The 22,804-nt window shown below is 38.2% G+C and overlaps 1 protein-coding gene across 3 annotated transcripts in view; it reads left to right on the top strand.

Annotated features, from left to right (window-relative positions):
• The first annotated feature begins 458 nt into the window (after positions 1 to 458).
• Positions 459 to 22,804, top strand: part of LOC131163366 (vacuolar protein sorting-associated protein 54, chloroplastic) — a 96,329-nt gene continuing 73,983 nt past the window's right edge. For 2 of the 3 annotated variants that reach the window (XR_009139064.1, XM_058119966.1), the window contains exons 1-3: positions 477 to 1,619; positions 17,202 to 17,264; positions 18,490 to 18,569. Coding sequence is in view for 1 of the 3 variants with exons in the window: in XM_058119966.1 (XP_057975949.1) it covers positions 795 to 1,619; positions 17,202 to 17,264; positions 18,490 to 18,569 (968 nt within the window). In the remaining 2 variants the exon portion in view is untranslated. Of the gene's footprint in view, positions 1,620 to 17,201; positions 17,265 to 18,489; positions 18,570 to 22,804 lie in introns of all 3 variants that reach the window. The other variant, XR_009139065.1, reaches the window with a different exon arrangement.

Consider the following 22,804-nt stretch of genomic DNA (forward strand, 5'->3'; position numbering starts at 1 on the left):
TAATTTGAAGATAATTTTTGCTAAGAAATCACTAGAACAGTGATTTTTATCATCCTTTTTTCATAATTATTAGGAAAAATATATATTTTTATTTACAAATATTATTGTGACATGACACATCATATAAAATTAAGAAATAAACTCTTATAATCTATTTATATTTTAGGATAATTTTATATTTTTGAGCAATTATACATACTCTCAAATTAAAATCCATGATACTTGGAAATGTAATCTTTTTTTCTTCTCTTCAAGTAAATAAGACTATGTTAGGTCTTGAACTTAAATTTTTTCCCTTTCACTTTTCAATATAATTTTTTCTTTTAAAAATAGCATAAATTTAAATACATAAAAAGGATTAAAAATACATTTATATCCTAAAAAACAAAAAAATTAGAGTTGATTTTAAAAAGTAATAATTCACTAAGATATCTGATCGGCAAAGCAAATAATTCACTAAGATCTGCTGATCTAAATGACCAGGAAATACTACCAAATAATTTCCGAGAGATAGCATACACCCTCTGGTATTGAAGAATTACTCTTGGAGCAGAGGACTCCGGGCCGCCACGACCTCCGCATCTCCGCCTTCCGCTTCCCCCCTGCACTGCCCTTTCCCCTGACATTGGCAAGCTGCACTGTCACATTTCTCTGCTGATCCTCCAAATCCACGCATCCCACTTCACATTACTCTGCTGATCTCCTCATCCTAATAAATTTTCGCCATCGTCAACCCGTCGTTGATTTGATGTGAGCAAAGTTTCTATCGAATTCATGCTCTCTAGATCCTGAAGATGGACTCGCTGCCTTCCCAATCGGGAAGGTTCACGGCCGAAGCCACCACCTCCCTTGGCAGCCCTGACAAGGGCCTCGGAAGAGCCGGCTCTTCCTTGGCCAAATCCCTCTCCGATGGGTCCACCCAGAGCCTCGCTTCCATTCTCAACAATCCCCTCGTCGGCAAATCCGGTGTTTATGGCTCCGACGCGTCGTGGGTCGGGTGGTGGTCCTCTTCCACCGCGGTAAATCCTCCTGAATTCTCTCCGTTGGTGCCGAACAAAGCCTTGCCGGAAGTTAATCGATCCGATTTTCAGCAGTACTTGAGTTTGATTTCTGAACCGTACGGTCGATTTGAGGACGTCAGGAATCACACGAGCAAGGAAAGTCTTGACTTGGAGAGCATTGGGGGTCAGGGGGAAGCACTAGTCGCGTGCTTAAGAGAAGTCCCGGCATTATACTTCAAGGAAGATTTTGCGCTCGAGGATGGCGCAACGTTCCGCGCGGCGTGCCCCTTCTTGACGGTGTCGGAGAACGTTGTGCTGCAAGAGAAGCTGTCGCAGTATCTCGACGTGGTTGAATTGCACTTGGTAAAAGAGATTTCGTTGCGCTCCAATTCGTTTTTCGAGGCTCAGGGGCAATTGCAAGACTTGAATGTGAAGATTGTGGAAGGCTGTAATCGGATCAGGGAGTTGAAGGAGACCATAAGGCTTTTGGATGCGGATTTAGTAGAGTCCGCGAGGCAAGTTTCAGCGTTGAATGTGACGAGGACTAATTTGTTGGGGCTTCAACAAAAGTTGAGGCTTATATTATATGTCAACCAAGCTCTCTCAGCTCTCAAATTGGTACTCCTTTTGTTTATATCTACTCATAATGTTAGCTTGCATGTCATGCATTACCGTGAATACTTTCTTAGTTCCACAGCACTAGGTTATACTATCCGTTCTTAATTTGTTTTTCATGCTTAGTGTTCGCAATTGTAAGCTTGATTTGCTGTCATTTTTAGATGTAAAAACTGGAATTAAAGCATGAAGTTTATAGCCTGTGCATCAATATGGTCATTCTGAATTGAGATTATTTTGTGCATTGTTCTAGTGATGATGAAAAGTGAACTCATTTGGCATGAAGAATTAATAGATTGCTTTGCTATTTCATCCGGTTACTTGTTTGTAAGTGCTGATGTGTGAAGCACAGGATTGTTTCTAATATTCTAATGTAAACTCAAAATTGGCTTTACTTTTGCATTTCTAAGGTTGTAGAACAAATAAGCTCTCTCTCTCTCTCTCTCTCTGTATGTCTCTTGGTTCTCCCTGGCAAATGTAGGTCTTATGCACATGCAATTACTACAAGTTCAGAATTTTATGATGTCAATTTCTTCTAATATGGTCAAATTGCTGGACATAAATTAACTTTGGGTTCTAGTACTAAGTAGCATGGACACTTCTTAAAAAAGAAGTTATCTATTTGCATTAAACATTAACACTTTTTTGGATATCCTCTTTAGACTTTAGACCAGTGTCCCGTATACTTTTGGCATATCTTAAATGAAATTTCGTATCTGGTGCTTTAGGGTACAGTCTGCCAACACATATGTGGTTCAGTAGTGGGTTGGGGCATACCTCTTCATTTTAGAGATGATGTCTATTCCAATACAAGATTGTTTCTTAAAATGGGAGATGTTCACTGCTTTTGGCCCAAAGATCTCTTGGAGGCAAAAATATAGGGCTATTTGGTTAAAAGAAGGTGGAGAAAAAGTTCTTTTATAAAGTAGAAAACATTCAATGGAGATAAAAACCTCTTTTGGTTAGGTTGGGATAGATGGGATGATTTTTAAGGCAAGAGTGAGATTAAAAATGCAAGTTTGTTACTTATACAAGAATCTTTGCTCTGAATTGGCTAATGGAAGACATTCTAGTGACTTGGACTTTCCAACCTTTGGTGGTGATTTGGGCCACTTGGCTTTGAAGATCTTCTAGTGAAGAGGAAATTGTGAAAGCTTTGAAGGAGTGTAATGGAGACAAAGCTTTGGCTCATGTTGGTTTTTTGGCAAGAAAATTGGAAAGTGGAAAATAGATTTGTTGAATGAGTTTGAGGAGTTGTAAAAATAAAGAGACTTCATGAATAGTTTGAAATTTTTTGGGCTTTGATCCCAAAGAGAGTGGTGTAATTAATGTAAAAGATATTCACCCTATTACTCTAATGGTAAGGGCTTACAAGATTGTACTGGAAGTTTGGCAATGGGATTGAACATAGTGGTTGGTTGGGTTGTGAGATTTAATTTTGGATAGAGAAGGGTTGGGACATTTTTGAAATGCTGATGTTGTCCTTATTGCTAATGACCCTCGCCTTAGGCTTGTACTTGTTTTTTTTTTTTTTGGTGGGGGGTAGGTTAATGTTGGATAGCAGTGAGAAAGGAAGGTAGTTGGAGAGAAGAAAGAGAAAGAGAAGAACAACATAGGAGGAAGAAGAAGGATAATGGAAGGAGAAGAAATAGTAAATTGGAGGGGAGGGTAGAGAAACATGGAGAATTCTAATTCCAAGTTGATAATTGACCTTGACATATGACTACTAAAATGTTTATATTCACTGTAAATCATGCAATAACCCTTCAATAAAGAAGGGCACAAAATAAACAAAGTTTACTATATCTACGTTGTTGTCCTAAACCTACACCTAGAGTATGCCAAATAGGTTGCCTAAATGGTGGTGATTGCCCTTCATCATACTTCTTCAGATGCAGGGAACTCAATTTCGGAGAGTGTGATTGTCAAAAGCCACTCCAAGAGCTCTAGAATAGTTTGATAAACATTGTCCTAGGTGAGCCATGTAGTCTTTAGAGCATAGCAACCTCTTCACTGGACCAAAGATCATTGAGGACCCACTAAGAATCCAAAATCACGTTATCTAGAGTAGCCTTGACTATATCATGTGATTGAGAAATGAAAGGAGCCTAAGGGATTGTAGAATATGCATGATCATTGGAATTTGAGGCAGGAGGCTCAAAAGGGTCTCGATAAAGTGTCAAGTCCTCAAAATTTAAAACATGATCAATATTCAAATGACCAAGCAAGTCATGCAAATATACATTAGGTCCAAGTTTCAAGGTTGGAGAATGGGCCAACGTCATGGACATGAAGCTTCTTAAAAAAATACCTGGGGTAGCATTTAGGTTTAATATGAACATGATACTATCACCCATTAAATTCTCTTGCCCTACAATGTACACTAGTAGCAAGTTTATAATTCATATTCCTCATTGCATGTTTATGCCTAACTCCAACGTGCAGTTTGTGGATGCAAGTAAAAGACTATGTGGGTAAAAAAATATGGGCATCTACTCGTAAAAGAACGAGGTGAATAAGTGCATGTGATTTGTAGCTAGAAAAACACTTAGAATGATTCTTATTTGTGGTCTATTAAGCAAGCTCAACAATAGGTGGCACGAAGTCCCAATTTCCCTTTTTTCTCCTACCACACATCTAAGATGATCACTTGAACTATGATTATCTCTCCTAGACTCTCCATTAGTTGGGCGTGACAAGCAGAGCAAAATATCAAATTAGTGCCACATCTTCTAAAGTGTCTTATGAAAGTTGCTAGCAAACTTGATGTCCCTAGCACACAATATAGAACTTGGCAAAGCATGGAGTTTGACAACCTCCTAAAGAACAACTTGGTTACATGTGATGCACCGTAGGTCCTACCACATGGGATGAAATGTGCCATTTTGGAGAATTGATTAACTACAAGAAAGATGCAATCATGTGCTTGGGGTTTTTAGGGAGCTCAAGAACAAAATCTGTGCTAAAGTGTGCCCAGGACGTGGGGCGGAGGAAGAGGGTTAAGATCTGTGTTCTGTTTTCTATATTTAGCTAGCTGACAAGTATGACACTTGGAGACTGCCCTAGCTACATCTCTCTTCAAAAGAAAGGCTAATTGAATCTCTCCTCAACCGAAGTAAACTATCTAGATGACCAACTAACCCATTGGCATGCAATTTAGCAATTCACAAACTACTAAATCCTTGAAAGAAGTGTGAAGGATGCGCAACTTGTCTAGACAGACAGTCCTCTTGGAAAAGAAATTGATACAGCGTGCAAATAAGATATATTCTAATTTCCTAATTTTTATTGTATTTTCGTTGGTTTTATTTAAGGCAGTTTTATTAGTGTCATATGTTCAAAAGTCTAGGATACTATTATTTAGGAAGCAAGATTCTAGATTGTTTAGGAAACTAGTATTTTAGTTTATTTAGGTTTCTTAAAAATTGGTTTTGTTATTCTCCAAGCGTTGGAAGTCTATAAAGGCCTCCTATGCATCACTTTTTGGGAAGATTGGAATTGAGAATTTAAGTTGTTGGACGTTGGTCCTACACCAAGTGGTATTAGAGCAGGTTCTGATCCAACACGACCGTCAGTGTCATTTGACAGGGTTGGTTGGCATTTGACTGTCAGTGTCATTTGACAGGGTTCACGATTTTGACACAAATTGCCACATGTGCCAGCATTTGACAGGGTTGTCTATAAGTACTCAAACTTGAAGGGTTTGCAATTTTGACTCAAATCACCTTGTGTTATCCCCATATCCACTTCCATCCTCACCATCAACCAGGCTGTCACCTTGCCCGCCTTTAAATATTCCTCCTCGATCCTCTTTCATTTGCAGTCATTTTAAAAAATCTGAATCACTATGACCAAATGGAGACTTTAACACCCACCTGTGAGTTCTAGAAGGACAATGACCTCATTCGTTAGTGCTCCCAACATCAACAAGAGCAAGCCTCCATCATGACAAGTTTCCATCATCTTCTTTATCAGCTTCACTGGAATTCAACTTCTTTGGAATCAAACACCCGCCAATCACCGCCCTTCATCTCTGCCAACAACAATAGTTCCACCTCAATTTGTCATTCTGTCATGGCCTCAATCACCCTTTATGGGTCTCCATAACCGTGTTGTCATCATTTGTCCATGCCATAATCACTGGCAGCACCTCTTGCTGTTATTAACTTAGATTAGCTGAGGAGCGAATCCTAGCTGCCACTAGCACAGCCTTCCTTCATTCTTGACGAAGATGAGAGAGGCTCGATGCTTTACTCTCAAACAGAAAACAAACTTTAACTATTAGGCTGAGCAGGCTCACTCACTTAGACCAAACCTTTTTCTCTTGTACCAGAATGAGCCAAATCTGGTTTATCAAACCAGATCAAACCAGCCAGACAGGAATAAAATGCTTGAATTGGCCTGGGAAGGACAAGATTGATCTGTGTTTCGCAACTCTTATTTCTTTCTTTGAGCCTATGCATTGTGAGCTAGAAGTGAAGCCTTCCTTTCCACCCATTCAAGAAGAGGTTGTCCAGCATGAAGAGCTAGTTGAGGAAGTTGCTACTGAAATTGTAGATCAGGTGCTTTGGGAACCTGAGCCCCAACATGTTGAGGAAGCTACTATTAAGATTAAAGAATCACTCTCTTGGGAGCACAGACTCAACTGTCTTGAATTCATGGTTCATAGTAACTTTGCCAACTACAACTCCAAGAGCTCTTCCATCATACATTCATTGCCTTGTTCTCCTTCAAGCTCATTTGTGGTCTTTATTTTTCATCCTTTGAATTTTTAAATTTGAGAATCTTTTTAACTGAGGGAGAATGATGCAACATGGAGACAAGATCTATTTTATTTCTTAATTCGTACTATATTTTCCTATGTTTTATTTATGGTAATATTATTAGGGTCATATGTTCAAGATTATAGGATATCATTATTTAGGAAGTACGATTATAGTGTATTATTTAAGAAATCATTACTTCAGTTTATTTAGGTTTCTGAAGTTAGTTTTCTTAGTCTCCAAGCATTGGTGTATACCTTTGCTACAAGTTCAGCTTTTAACTGAACCATTCCTTGAGCACTGTGATTTGCTGCCTTCCTTGTGAAAGGCTCAGGTATTGATCCCAGTGGGGATTTTGTTTGCCCGGGGGGTGGGGGTGGGTGGGAGGGACATGGATTATTTGGTTGTCTCTCTGAGGGCATTGCTTACGGCCACCTGTACCAAAAAAGCCTAGCTTTTAACCACTCAACAGTTCCATCAGGTAGAAATTTAATTGCATTAACCCATTGGCAATCAAGAACTTTCTTTCCCACAGGAAGAGAAATAAGCTTCTATGTATGATTATGATGAAGGGCTTGGATCTCCTCAGCTGCAGCTGTCTAACTGTTATCATACATGACTTCATGTGAAGTTTGGAAGAGACAATGGAGAGAAAAATAATGAGGCAATGCTACAGTGGACTAAGGAAAAATAACAATAGCATGATTTAACAAGATGTGAGGTACAAGCTCCAAATCCCTTCTGAATTGCAATAGGGAGATCTGAATTATTTGATGGAGAAATGGTAGAAACTGATTTTTTTTTTTGATCAGCAAAAATAAAATATATTAGCAATGCATCAAGGGGATGCCAACCCGTGATACAAAACGTCAACCACTCTGAAGAGTGTTGGCTGTGTTGCAAACATCAAGGATTACAAAATGCTCATTAACAATTTTCCCACTGAGAAGGGGAGCTTAGGTGCAACGGTAAGGTTGTCGCCGTGTGACCTGGAGGTCATGGGTTCAAAGCGTGGAAATAGCCTCTTGCAAAAAGGCAAGGTAAGGCTGCGTACTATAGACCCATTGTGGTCTGCCTTTCCCCCGGACCACGCATACGCAGGAGCTTTGTGCACCGGGCTGCCCTTTAAAAACAATTTTCCCACTGAGCTAGCTGGAGACCGCAGCAATCCATTGGTCTTTGCAGGTCTGAAGCAAAGTAGATGAATCTTTAAAGGCTCTCTTATTTCTTTCTTTCCAAGCACAAAAAAAGTTGGTGAGAGGGATGAGGTTCAAAGCCTTTCGTTTCTCTTTCTGTCTGATGCCTTTCCAAGCCAAAATCTCCTTTCAACTGAATTTGCCGTAATCCACTGCTGCGCAGCCAAGGAAAGAGCCAAATTTCACAAGTTCCTTGTTTAGGGGCAGCGGAGAAGAATGTGGTTGACTGATTCTGCGCCATCCATATGGAGAAAACACTGATTTGTGACTGTAAGACTTATTTTCTGCAAATTGTTAAGGGTTAAAGTATTTCCATGTACGGGCTCCCAAGCATAAAAGGCAACTTTTGAAGGGGCTACTGTCCTCCAAATGTGAATCCATCGGAAGTTACTCCAATTTATTCCCAACGGTGAGATCTTATATAAAGATTTAAAAATGAAAATGCCATTTTTGTCCAAAGCCCATTTTGGCTCGTTGGGAAAGTTCTGGTGACGGAATTCGTAGAGAAATCTGTAGAAGTTAGGGAGTGTGTGAAGTTCCCAATCTGCCATGTTCCTTGTAAAACGAATATCCTTGAAAATTCCTTGATCAATGATTTGGAGATGATAACTGATAAGGGCATTTCTTTCATAAGACAAGCTGTTGATAGAAGGAAATGCAGCTGTATAATTATGATTTTCAGGCCACACATCATGCCAGAAACATTGGCCCCATTCCCCACTTGAAATGTCACAAATTGGAAGAAATCATTCCATCCTTTCTTGACGAATTTCCATACTCCCACTCCATAGGGACTTCTTCTATTTTGAGTTGTCCAATAATTGTGCTCAAGCCCATACTTAGAAACAATAATATCCCACCAAAAGTGGTATTTTTTTTCATGAACCTCCCTAACCACTTCCCAAGGAGGGCTTTATTAAAAGTGAGGAGGGATTTCAACCCCAAACCTCCTAAACAAATGGGTTGTTTGACCACTCCTCTTCTAACAAGGTGATAACTCCTTCCCTAAGCTTCCCCAAAGAAATATTCTTTGATTTCCCTCCAATCTCCTAGCAATTGAGGCTGGTGTGGGAAGGAGAGACATGAAGGAAAATGGAAGATTCATCAAACTGCTCCTGATAAGAGTGATTCTGCTTCGTTTTGGTGAGAAATTTCTTTTAAATCCTGCCAAGCTCCTCTCAAACTTTTCAATAATAGGGCTCCAGACTCCTTTATCTTTGAATTTTGGCTTTGAGGGGGAGATTGAGGTAATTAGTGGGAAAGGTTCCCATCTTGCACCCCAATTGAAATAAGCTCACTTTTACCAAGGTTCACTTTTAGGCCTGAGATGACCTCAAACCATAACAAAATGCAATGGAGGTTGAGGATATGAAGGGGGTCATCTTCACAAAAAATAATAGTATCATTTGCAAAAAGAAGATGAGAGACTTCTGTAAGCCTTTCATTCCTGCTCACCTTGAGACTTCTAAAGGTCCCTCCTTTAGTAGCTTTCATCATCATGAAGCTAAGCACCTCCATGACCAAAAAAAACAGAAAAGGGTTCAAGGGATCTCCTTGTCTCAAGCCTCTTGAGGAGTGAAAAAATCAGAAGGGCAGCCCATTATGAGAAATTGAGAAGCTTGGGGTTTTGATGCATTGAGTAATCCAACTACACCATAGCTCCACACTGGCAGTTTTCTTGAGGAGATAAAGAAGGAAGTTCCAATTGATACGATTGAATGCTTTCTCCATATCCAGTTTGCACACTATTCCCTTTCTTCCCTCCTTCCGATAGGCATCCACCACTTCATTAGTAATACGAGCAACATCCATAATCTGCCTCCTAGCCACAAAAGCATGCTGATCTTGACCAATGACTTTTGGTTTTGCTTTTTTGAACCTCTCAACTAGTACTTTGGGAATGATTTTATAAATGCTTCCCATCAAACCGATGGGGCGAAAATCCTTGATGTTAGCAGCCCCAACTTTTTTTGGAACAAGAGTATGCAATAGAGATAGGGTCATCAAAGAACATGATTGGTGATGGACCATTAGATGGGTTAGATTTTGATGAAGGCATGGGCTGCAGTCTACTTCTATGCTTGTACACCTTTGTGACCCTGAACAGTAGCATCAAAGGAATGAAAGGATGAGGACTAGATGAACATAGGAGGGTGTACTTCAGAGGGAAATATGGAGAGGGTTCAAAGAAGGTGACATCCTTGGTGTTAAGTTGTAGACAATAGGAGGATGAAAAAAAATACCCTCTATGAGTATGAAAATAGCCTTAAAATTTGTGTTATTTGAAGAATAGGGATTTCATCTAAACCAAGAGGACATAACAAATACAAGCAAAAGAGGTTTTAAGAGAGAAGGGATTTTGAGATAGAGAAAACATAAAAAAGTGAGTTCATTTTTGAAGCATAGAAGAAGCTTAATGATTGATTGAATCACATGTAAGAATGGCATTTTCAAGTATAAGACATTGATTCTTTTGTTCAACTACGTCATTTTGTTGTAGTGTACAAGAATAAAAATGACAAATCCCTCGAGCTTGCATAAAAGTAGAATAATATTCCAAGGGGGGCATTATTAAATAATAGAGCATGAATTTCAACACCAGATTGAGATCAAATTTCAGCATATAAAAAAATGATATGCGATAATTAAACGATTTTTTAATGCTTCTCTCTCTCTCTCTCTCTCCCTATCATGCACAAACCTTTCCTTACCCACTTTCGCTTGTTCGATGCCTTGGGAGTACTTGTGGTGGCTGATGCTGAAGTGATCACTTCAAAGAAAAGGAAATCGATTTGTGATTAGATGGGGTCAATGAGATTGCATCTTTGCTTGTGCTTGAGGACAATGCTTCTCGTAATAGGTGGGTTATATTTTTCAGGGAGGCTGTGTCTTGGTTTGTTGATAACATACTTGTGTTGTGTTGATTGCATAAGGGGTTTTGATCTGTTCAGTTGGGCATTACAAATATTTGGATGTCGATTAAATGGATGAAGGTAGGAAAGTTTTTGGAGTTGGGGTTGGGATGGAAAAGGGGAGAGGTTTTCAATCTTTATTCCTCAAGGTTAAAATGGCAATGGTTGGCAAAATTTCATGAATGTCTGCTGCAAGTTAGCGAAGGATTTTTGTGAGGAATTTGGGAGATTACAAGCCAATAACTCTTCATGACACATATCGTGGAGTCAGGTAGTATCGGAAGGCAAAAATTATATCGGTGAGGGTTGTGGCAGCCATGTCCACTCCGTGAAGCAGGATTTGAAGGTTGGGAAGCAAGAGCTGTGTTGTTGGTGTGGAAACAAGTTGCATCTGAATGAATCCAGGGCCATTGCAGATCAGCCAGCTTTGGTCGATGGTTAGAGGAAGGAATATAGGGTTTCCAATGGAGTAGAGATGATTAGAAAGGTGGCTAGGGTTTTCGATGGAGCTGAGATGTTTAGATAGGCGGCTAGGGTTGCGTTTGGGGAGGAGTCAGTGAAGAGATTTGGGCTGGGTTGCATGCTTTTCAGTTTGGACCTGGCCTAGGTAATTGAAGAAGGTGGTATCTCATTTTTGACTAAATTGGGCCAATTATTTGAAAGGACCCATTATTCAGAAAGTATGATATCGGCTGCAGTTTGGATCCTAAGGAAGGCTCTCCTGTTATGGATTTCCCACAAAAGGGTCTCGGTAATAAATAGACCCATAATTCAGAATTCAAGTGCCCAAGTTCTGTATTGTTGGGTCCGGATAATGGACAGGTCCAAATGAGTGCTCCGACTTCCCAGAAGACAAGTACGGGAAAGGAGAATGAGTTATCTTTTGGTAACGGAAATGTGTTTCAGCCTCTAATTAATAAAAATATTTTTCGGCCTCCAGTTACTAAGGATGTAAATCGTATTGTCCAAGTTGGAAGAAGTTTAGGATGCTAGAAGACTAGATTTGTTTCTAGAATGTGGTGATAAAATTGCGTTTAGGTCCATAGATGTATTAGAAGGTGATACAGAAAAGAGTGAAAAAAGCAGGGTTGGGGGAGAAATCTGATGATTATCATCCTTATACTGATAAATTTGAAGGCAAAAAGGTTTATGCTTGTCGAAAGGCAGCTTGTTGGGGTGCTGAAATGAAGAAGATATTTGAAGATAAGAGAGAAATTTCTGGTGAGTCAACTACCAAGGTACGTAGGAGAGACTCTAAGGGTGAGTTCAGTACTGTGGAAGTACCTCATGTTGAGAAGAATGTTGGAGGTTCTAACGAGGTTAGAGAAGGTAAGTAGGTGAAGAATTGGGGGGATTTTTTAGATTCAAAAAGTCGTGATAACAACGATTTGGACTGTTCTGGGGGGCTGTTGGATGAGATTCAGGAACAATATGGATACGTTTCTGACTCCTACCATGAATTAGGGGATTTATATTATGTTCACCCACCCCATTGGAATGTCTGGAGGGTGTTTCTATTTTTGATAATGATGGATTGGTGAATCAGTTTTAGCGTAGGGATGGAATTTTTCCCACACCAGCGGTGGAGAGTTCAATGAGGAGATAGAAGCTCAAATTCTTATGGATAAAATGGATTTAAAGTTGAACAATATTGAAGGAAATGTAGTGCATTTGGATGGTGGCAGAAGTTGAAAGGGGAATGGTCGAAGGGAATTGGTGAATTTGAAAAGTTTAATAAATTATGATTGAAATGGTTTGAAAAGGGGGTTTCTTGGTTAATTTCGTTTAGTTTTTATTTATTTGTTTATTTATTTATTATTATTTAGGTTCCAGTGTTTTTTATTTTCTTTTTTTCTTCTTTTTTGTTTGGTGGACTCCTTGTCCCGCATGTTGTACCTTGTATTCTTTCTATCTAATGTACTTTATTTTGTTATCAGAAAAAAAATTGAAAATAGTAAACAATTCCAAATGGTCTTTCATTAGAAACACTCATGCCATGTTTGCGTAATCATCAACAAAGTAACAAAATATCTCAATCTATGACAAAATGTGACTTGCGCTGGCCCCATTCATCAGAATGAACTAAATGAAATGGCACACTAACTGTACGAATAACTTTAGCAGGGTAAGATGCTCTTTTAATTTTGTTGAATTGGGTAAAATGGAAGACCTAAACTCAATGATAGGTCTCTCCCTCTATTTACAATATATTTCAAGTATAATGGGAATTATCATAATACCCTTGCTAACTCACACTTATTACTAACCAAACTAGATACATAATAATAATGCTAAATGACTAAATAAACCATTAACTGTTTTACCTGGTTAACATGCTTCACATTTTACAATAGACACCGACTTCAATGAGGGAACAAGCAACTTTAATTTGCCCAGCAATCGATGATCAGAGCGATAATGCCCCTGGAAAGGAGTGGATGTGGTTGAGACTTGATGAGCATTACCAGCAAAACCAACATCCAAGTGGTATAAGCCTCCTGACTCATGCCTTTCGCCAATCAAGTTCTTTGTCTTGATATCCTAAACAATACAAGTAGAGGGATTTAATGTGATAAAAAATATTCTAGGACCAAAATAATTTACTAACAGATGAAAGATTAAATGGAATCTTTGGAACAACCAGAACATATAATAAGGACACGTCTGTACATGGATGGGCAATAACTATAGCACAAATAGAAGATGATGTACTGTCAGGCAAGTGTTAAACCAGGTGGGAATGGCAAAATGTGGAACTGAGATAACTAAGTAAAGGGTTTGATCATATGGCTGGAAGCTCCTGAGTCCAAAATCCGTGGTGCAGAAGAGGATAATAGGCATGCAGGACCACCATTAGATTTGTCCAGACTAGCACTGGATGATGATGGAACTTAAGCAGACAATACTAGGAGTGCTATCTTTGGAAATAATCACTTGGTTGTTATTGTGTGCTGGCTTGGGAGCTGGGGAGCTACTATGAGACTTCATCTCTATTGGTTCTTTACAACCTGCAGAAGCAGTTATGGAGTCCTACATATTACAATAATAATTTTAAGTGTGACATATGTGGCCACGATTATGCAACTAACTTCTTAATCACCACCATAATTACAATGCTACCTACATTACCTCAACCGGAACCTCATCCACCATAAGCTATGATGCATCCTCTCCCATCTCAAAATGGCCTCCACGATTTCCTCTACCACCATGAATATGATTACCTTGGCTTCAATCATGATGATCTCCGTCCTAGCTTCAAAACCGTATCTCTCTGACTGAAACCCTGTAAGATTTGCTTTGTTCAGTCAATGTAGCTCTATGATGACAAGAAAAAGCTTCAGCCAACAAAGGAATTACTGGTTTACCTTTGCTTTGGGACGGGATACAGTATTTGGCATATCTTTAGTCTTTCAGCACCAGCTGTTTTAAGGGTATTTGTTTTTAGGATGTTAAACGGGATTGGAAGGCCTTATTGGGCCGATTGTACTTTATTTTTTCTCCTTTTCATATAATGATTTCTTGTCTCTTTGTTGTACATTCTCTTTCCTCTTCTGATATATTTTCTTGTTCTATCTAAATTTTTAAACTTCCAAGAATCTGTGCACAAATAGGCTCAAACTCATTCCCTAGGCCCCAAAATATCTAACTGCAGTAAATCATCATGTTGCTTAGTCATATTAGAAACGTGAGAGAAAATGGGCTAAGAACATGTTTAGCTCATAAAAACCCTATACATGTCAGAACTGTATTCTTCTATCCTTATGTTGTCTTCCTTGTCATTCAAGTAGGATTGAGAAGCCTGGTAGATTCAAGTGATGTTATTTACATTGGAATACAACTCCTTTAGATGTTCATGAACTAATTTTGCAGACTTTAGTTACATTACCCTATAACTGACCTGTGGTTCCACATTACTGCACAATACAGTATGAATTTGAGCATCAATCTTATAGCCATCCTACATATTTCTCAGATGTTATTACAGGTGGGTCTTCTTGAAAACACTTCAACTTTCACTAACTCTGAGGGAAACTTCTACAGCTGCTGCCTGGAAGATATAATTCCCTTCTTAAATTTAATTGAAGTCATATGATATGGATTCTATTAGAAGTTGACACCACAACATTAAATTTGTGGTGAGGAGGGATTCTTGGATTCGATTTTAGAAAGATCCATGGCTGGGGAATAATATTCTAGCCACATCTTTTCCTTGTCTATTTCGTTTGAGCTTAGGGCAAGATACTATGATCTCCTTCTTTGTGGTTGACTTGGATAGCCCGCTGGTTTCGTGGAATTTTCATTTAAGAAGATCTCTTAATGATAGAGAGCTATTGGAAATTTCATCCTTGTTGTTGCTATTGAACAATTGTCATCTTTCTTCAGCTAGGGATTCTTGGTCTTGGGTTTTGGATGATTCGGGGGTGCATTCTTGTAAATCCTTTTTTTTTTTTTTGTGTTTTTGACTCAATCTAATTCTTGTTTTCCCCTATATTAATTTATTTGGAAGGCTAAAGCTCCCCAAAAATTAATGCTTTTATTTTATTGATGGGCTTAATAAGAACAATACTAATAACCTGTTGCAGATCAGGAGAACTTTGAAGGCCTTATCTCCAGATGTTTGCATGTTATGTTATTTGAATTCTGAAACGGAACCTCATCTGTTTTTACACTCTGATTATGCTTGGAGAATCTGGAATAGATTATTTGGGGTGATGGGAGAATCTTGGTCTGCGCAGCATCAGTGGAGGAATTGTTGTCTATTGCTTTTGAAGGGTTTGGTAGAAGGAAGGAGATGGTTGCACTTTGGAAATGCAGTATATTTGCAGTGTTGTGGGGATTATGGTTGGAGTGTCGTGCACTGATTTTTTAATGGAGAAAATTGAATTGGCAGCTGGTGTGGGAGAAGGTTCATAACCTGGCATCTTTATGGTGTGTTGGTTTCGATTGCTTTAAGGGAGTAAGCTTTTCGAAGGTTCAGTGTGATTGGAGTAATCATTTGCTTCGAATATTATTTTTTTCCAGTTTTTTGTTTTATTAGGTTATTATTTGTGGATTATTCCAGAATTTTGACGGGAGAAAGCTTTTTCTCGTTTTTGTAACTTATTCTCTTATCAATGAAATCTCTTATTTTGGTACAAATAAAAAAAAAAAAAAAGAGAAAAGTTTACACCACAACATTCTTATAAGTGGTTGTGCCAGTGCTATTGGATGAACTCATCATTTTATGAAGTCAACTCATAAGAAAAACTCAAGCAAGCACAGAACTTTCATCACAAATCGCCAATACAGCACAATCAACGTAAATCAAATAGAATCAACAAATCGGAAAACAAATCAAAGTCACCAGATCTCCGAATCCTTGTTTCAAGGAAACAGTCTGCAAATGCTAAAACAGATCATCAACCAGCAATTACTGTTAGATTACCACTTTATCTAAAAGCTTAAGCCGTTAGGTTGTGGGCCAACAATGTATATCAAGCTTTAACACTCCCTCGCACGTGCAGCCTGATAAAACGTGGAGAGTTAAACACACGTTCATTAACACCCATTACAGGGAATGTAATATTTTTTTGAACACAGCATAAATAAACACAGGCAACAAGAATAGAACCTAGGACCTCCTAGTAACCAGCTCCGATACCATGTTAGATTACCACTTTACCTAAAAGCTTTAGCTGTTAGGTTGTAGGCCACCAATGTATATCGAGCTTTAACAACATCAAGAAATAGGCCAATTATGCTATGCAGAACTCATAACCAGCAGTTAACCTATCAGGAAAATAAGAAAAGAATACAAGAACGCCAACTAAATGCATATGGCCTTTTCTAACAGCTACTAGCTCCCAGCTAGTAACATCGAAACAGCCCCCACTAACATACACCTGGAAGCTGGCTATTAAGTCATTGATCAACACAATTCTAGTCTCCAGAAGCAATTTTTTGATGGAATTACCGTAAATGGTGGGACAGAGCACTTTTCATTGCAAAGAAGGCAACATAATGCATCAACCAGCCAATTAGTAAAAAAATGAACAAAATAAGAATCGTTTTTAAAATAATATTGCCTCTAGAGACATGACCGAACACTGGGGTTAGCAGTCAACAGATGATAAAGTTGCAGAGAAGATCAACGAGTCCAGGCATACCTCAGTAACTAGGTTTTATGGCCTATCTTTTGGCATCAAGCCTAAGAACTAACTTCGCAACCACACTCAGCAGAGAGAAATGACCAGGGCGCTGGAAGGATTTACATCTGCCCCTTCTAGACTGTTCTTGTTGTTTGGAGTTCTGAGTTGTTGAAGATGACTCTTCTGGTTGCTGGAAGAAGAAGATGAAGAACAGAAAACATATGTATTCTGCATCACACATATTTATATCAAGTAGACCAAGAAATTACAAAAAATAACCCTTTATTCACTTTCATTACAGCCACCTTACGATTGGTGTAGATATTTATGAGTAAATAATTCATTTTTTGATTTTGCAATGTTGTACAAAAAATGTTATTAGTGGTTACTTGCAAAAAACTATTATTGGTTATTCTATTGTAGCCTGAGTGTAAGCAGTGGAGATTATGCGAGGTGTTCTATCTTTATGGCTTCGCTCATTACATGTTGGAATGGATTGGATTTATCTAACCCATTTTTTTTTTCCCGCTTGTCACATGCATGCATTATGTATATTGATATACTTTTTATTTGGTCATACCAGCTTGTTGCATCTGCAGATTGTGCTGGAGCCTTGGATGTCATTGATGATTTGCAGCATTTGCTGGTATACATAATTTACTTTATGATTTTTTTTAAATAAGAATTCTGGCTTTTCTTGCATTATTTTTTATGAGGGTTAAAAATGTTTCTTATTGTCATGGTTATAAAGCATTGGCCGTGTTTTTTCCTTACGAGTAACAATGGTTTTATCCTAATCTTCTTTGTATTTTTCTTTGTTATCTCTTATCCTAATTTCTATTGACAATTATCTTCTATGGGAACAAATGCATGATTCTTGAATCTTGCTTCGGAAAATCCGTCTGTATACTCAAGCAATGCCCTATGCTTTTGATGCCTTTCTTGGTTGAAGCAGACCACTCTTTGCTTTCTGAACTCTTGAAAATCTCTAATGAGGCAATTGACTAGTACCATTTTTCATTTTACCAATAGCTGGGGTGGTGCATTTTATTTCCCAACTCAAGGGCGCACATGCATTTGCATATGAAAAAAATTTTGATAAAAAAAATTCAATGGCTAGTGTACAAGGCTTCCACTAAATTCCATGCCATATTGGTTTGGGGAGGACATGCTATTTGGCGCCTTACCTCTACATTTGGAGAGGCTTTTTCAGTGACTTAAACCCTTACCTTACGTTTGGAAGCACAGATTTGGGCCTTGGATTTGAATTTGTATGAACCTGGACAAAATATAGCACAAAATTTTATTGACTTTCTTCCAAATCCACACAAAATCAAATCCCTTGAAATCCATGGTCCCAAACACTACCTTAGATTTGGGTGTAATATCCTTAACATTGGGTCAAGGGTTGTCCTCACTGAAATTTTTCACGCATGAAAATTAAAATTGTATTTAGTGTGAATGGAGTTGAACTAAAGCAGGGTTTCCACCAAAAGCCAAGCAGTGAAAATATAAATAAACAGAATCCTTTTACTGCAAAGAATTAAATTGAGAGAGTTTGTTTAGGATTGTTTACTTATTTAATTGCAGAAGTTTATTCTTGAGGTTTGAATCCAGCCATCCATCATTTGAATATAGAAAAAATATGCGCTTCAATTATAGCGGTTTTATTGTAATTTAACTGTTAAAATGTTAACATTTGGCATCTTGATTCTTCTAAAGATCTTATTTAAATTTTTTAACCCCTTTTATTTTAAAATACACTTCATATAAAATATATCTGCAACCAATGAATATCAGCTGATGCTTTTAGGTTTATTTCGTTAAAATCTTCTTCTTCTTCTTTTTTCTTCCTTGTCCTTTCTGGATAGGATGGTGATGAGCTTGCTGGTTTGTATTGCTTTCGGCACCTTAGAGAACATGTGGCGGCTTCAATGGATTCTGTGAACAGGTTTGTCTGTTAAAGTTATTGCAGTATTACTTTTTAAAATATCTCTGTGCAACCACTTGCACAGTTGTGCCTTTTTGGAGTTTCTTAATCTGCATCTAGTTGTTCTTGGCGATATCCTGATTGCTTTTTCTTGAAGAATGGAGGAAGATTATTTTAATAGCAATGCAGGTTATCTTTGGAGTTTGCATTGAAGGCTCTGAGCTTGTGGGAATTGAAAGTGATTGAGCCTCCTTGGTTACCACTTAAAAATAAGTACTTATATCTTGTTTTCACATCACCTACCATTTATAAGTCCTAATTTGGGAGATGCTTATGGCCTCCTATAAGCCATTGGAGAGCATATATTTAATTTATATTGTAGTACAACCATATACTATTATCATATTATGTTATATACTATGTCTTAATATTAATTTTTAATCTATGTTGTATCATATATAGTTAACAGTAACTATATGTTGTAAAGTAGGAGGCCTTTCAAGGCTCTATCTCCAGAATCCAGATGTTTGTTCACTATGCTTTGTAAGTTCAGAATCCACATCTCCTTTGTTCCTTCATTTTTCATTTTCTTGGAGGGTTAGAAACAATTAAGAGTCAGCAGAGGATTTATTAACCATATTTTTTAGATGTTTTGGAAGTAGAGATGTATTAGCTTTGTGGAGGAGTGGAATGTTGTCTTATAGGGTGTTCAGTTGGAGTCAAAGGCTTGTAGTTTCATGGGGAAAAAGATATCTCTTTCTATGCTCAGAATAGGATAAAATGATACATTACATGGCTTCTTTGTGGGCTTTTGCCGCTGGTTGGTTTAAAGGGCCGCCTTTTCCTGATCCTCAGCGTGATTTGAAGGCAGTTTTGTTTTGATGTTTTTTCTTATTTTTCTTTTCGGTTCTCCTCTTATAAGGAGGATTTCTTATGCTCCTCTATGTAAATTCTCTTTTCTGCAATTAAACTTCTATTTTTTTTGGTTATTGTTGTTGCCGCCGTTGTTGTATTTATAAATCATATAATAATGTATTTTGCCTTTTCTTTTTTGATCAGCTGAAAGAAATTTTATGAAAAAGAGGCATCCAGGAGATGCCACAAAAGTACAAAGGAAACAACTAGAGAGAAACATCCGATACTGAAAAGTCTCAAGAAAATCAAGGTTTACAAAAGGGTCCCCTCCTAACCAGCCTAGAATGCCAGGTAGAGATCATAGTAGTCCAACGGTCCATGATAGCCTGAATGGGAGATATAGTTCCTTTGAAGGCTCTTCTATTCCTTTCTCTTGGGATAGCCCAAAAGATAGCAAGGGCAGTGAGGGAGAGAGATTTTTCTTCCTTTCTTGTTTGATCTGATCCCTTTCCAAGGTCACTGTTCACCTCCCAACATTGCTGCAGTGATCCGCTTCTGTTTTACAATGGATATGGCTATGTTCCACAATTTCTTGGTCCAGGATCAATGCAAAAGGACATGATCAAGCAAGTCAACCGTTTCCTCTTACTCCTGGCATAAAAAGCATCTATTGACAAGAGAAACGTTTTTTTTTTGAAGATCGTCCATGGTAAGGATCCTTCCAAGAGTAGCTTCCCATGTGAAAAAAGCGACCTTGGTATGGGTTGCCATTTTCCAGATAAGTTTCCAAGGGAAGTTTGTGCTGCTCTTAGTTGGGGAGCTATGGTGTTTGTAGAAAGAGTTGACCGTGAAGTTCTCATCCTTGCTCAAGACCTATTTGGGCTCATTAGAAGTGTCCAGTGAATCTTACAGAGACTACTATCAAGCTCCCAATCGAAAACATTCCCATTCATGGGAATATCCTATACAATCCCTTGACTACTAAATTCCTTGTGTTGGCTAATGAGGGCTTATTTGTCACAAGCTAGTTTGAAGATGGGAGGGAAAAAGGAGCTGTGCTGGAATTTGCTACACTAGATATTATGCCAGAAGAACACATCCTCTCCATTCCCCGCATGAAGGTAGAAGAGAGAAAAAAATTTCTCGTCCTCTTATAATATATCTCCAAACACCTGTAGTGTGAGCTTCCTTTGAACCTTTTAAGGTCCAATCATTATGATGGAGACCATACAGGACAACAATGACATACCTCTAGAAACGATTTTTCTTTGTCATGAATCTCTAAAGCCATTTCTCCAAAAGGGCCTTATTAAAGATAACGCAAAAGTTGTTTAACCACCCTCATTTAACAAGATGCTATTTGAAAAGCTTACCCATGTTCTCCCAGGGGAATCTTCTTTGGATACCCCCAATCTCTTGGCAACCGTACTGGGGATAGGGGAAAGAGGCATGAAGTAAACTGGAAGATTGGACAGAGTACTCTTAATGAGTGAGTCTGCTGTCTTCTGACAAAAGGTTCCTCCGACTAGTGATTTTTTTTTTTTTGTTTAAACCTACCAACAACGGGATCCTAGAAGCCTTTATCCTTAAACTTGGCTCCTAAGGGGAGGCCAAGATAGGTAATAGGGAATGCTTCGAGCTTACAGCCAAGGGTGGTTTTCTTCCTCCTCTTTTCTCCTTTAATAAAAAGCAGCAACTTATATATTTCAAGAGCTACAGAATGTTGTTGTGCATGACCACCATGTCGGAAGTAAAAAGATTTGAAACTAAAGAGCAAATAAACCAATATAAAGAAAATAATTTATATCAATATATTCATGTGCAATACAAAGAAACTAGACCAAGATGAAGGTAGATTGTCAAGAAATTTACATGTTTCAATGTTTTGTAAATAATTTATGGAGAAAATGTACATGTTTGGGAGGGAGTGAGGTAGAGAGGTAGTATAGAGGAAACAAAATTCGCATACATGTTGGTAAAACTAAGCGAAGATTGGGTTAGAAGGGACTAGCAAATTTGAAGTGTTTGGTGAATTACAGTGGAATGGATTTAAAGAGGGGATTTCTTCATTAAATAATGTTAATTTTTTTTTTTTTAAGATTTTGTAATTTTTGTATGTAAATGTGTGGGTGTGTGTGCGTATATGTTACAAACATTCATCACGAGCTTTTTAGTGGGGTGAGCCAAACTGAACCAAGCTGAGCTGAGCTTTGTCATGATCAAGCTTGTTTATTAAATTTTTTATAGCTTGAACCAAGCTCAAACCAAGCTTTAAATATACTTGCTGAAGCTTGTTCATTATGCAAATGGAAGGATTTGGTGTGATGACTTCCATGGGCCGAATGGTGGTATAATACCACTTATCAATCCTCCATCAAGTTGACTCCATTTGGGACTGTTTATGGTTGAGGTCCTCTTGTTCTTGCTAGGTATTCAGCTAGATCATCTAGAATTGATCAAGTTGACAATTTACATGATCAAGACAAAGTGCTTCTACTCCTTAAGGAAAAACTTGTTGTAATTCAAGCTCGTATGAAACAACAAGATGATAAGCACCATAGTGAAAAGGAATCCTTAGTGGGAGATTGGGTATTTCTCAGGCTACAACCTTATAGACAGATATCTATGTCTGTTTTTTCTTTGATGAAGTTGTCTCCTCAGCTCTATGAGCCTTATAAAATCCTTGATCATATAGGCCTTGTTGCTCATTGTCACGACTTACCAATAGGTTCTAAGGTACATCCATTTTCTCATGGCTCTTGCCTCAAAAAGTTAGGGGCAGCACCACTTGCCTAATAGTGCACCTGTTGGTGAAGCACAAGCAATTTTGGATTGCTAAGTGGTCAAATGTAGAAGTTGAGACATCACTGAAGTTTTAGTTCATTGGTCTCACTTACCAGCTGTTAATGCAACTTGGGAAACTTATCAATCTTTAGAGGAGAGATTCTTGAAGTTTATTGCTTCTTAGCCTTGAGGACAAGGCTGATTTGAAGGAGGCAGGAATGTTAGGATTCTTGAATCAATTGGGATTTCTAAGTAATGTGTTAGGATCATGGTTTTAAATAACGGCCACAACCGTTACATAAACGTAACGCCGTTACGTAACGATTTTTTGGGTTACTTATACTGTTGTACACCACGAAATCGGTGGGAAGAAAAATCATGGCCGTTGCGGCCGTTACGTAAAGGCCGCTACGACTGTTACGTAATTGCTACAGGACTATTACGCCAAAAATGTTATTTTATTTTTATTTATTTATTTATCTTTTCTACCTCTTTCATAAATCATTCTTAATATACTACGTGGCAAGAGGGGGGAAAGATTATAATGAGGATGACAATGGTATGAAATTACTATTTTTTTAAATACTCACAAGTGTTGCATTAATTAACAATTTGAA

The sequence above is a fragment of the Malania oleifera genome, chromosome 1 (assembly GCF_029873635.1).
Source record: "Malania oleifera isolate guangnan ecotype guangnan chromosome 1, ASM2987363v1, whole genome shotgun sequence".
NCBI classification, from domain to species: domain Eukaryota; kingdom Viridiplantae; phylum Streptophyta; class Magnoliopsida; order Santalales; family Ximeniaceae; genus Malania; species Malania oleifera.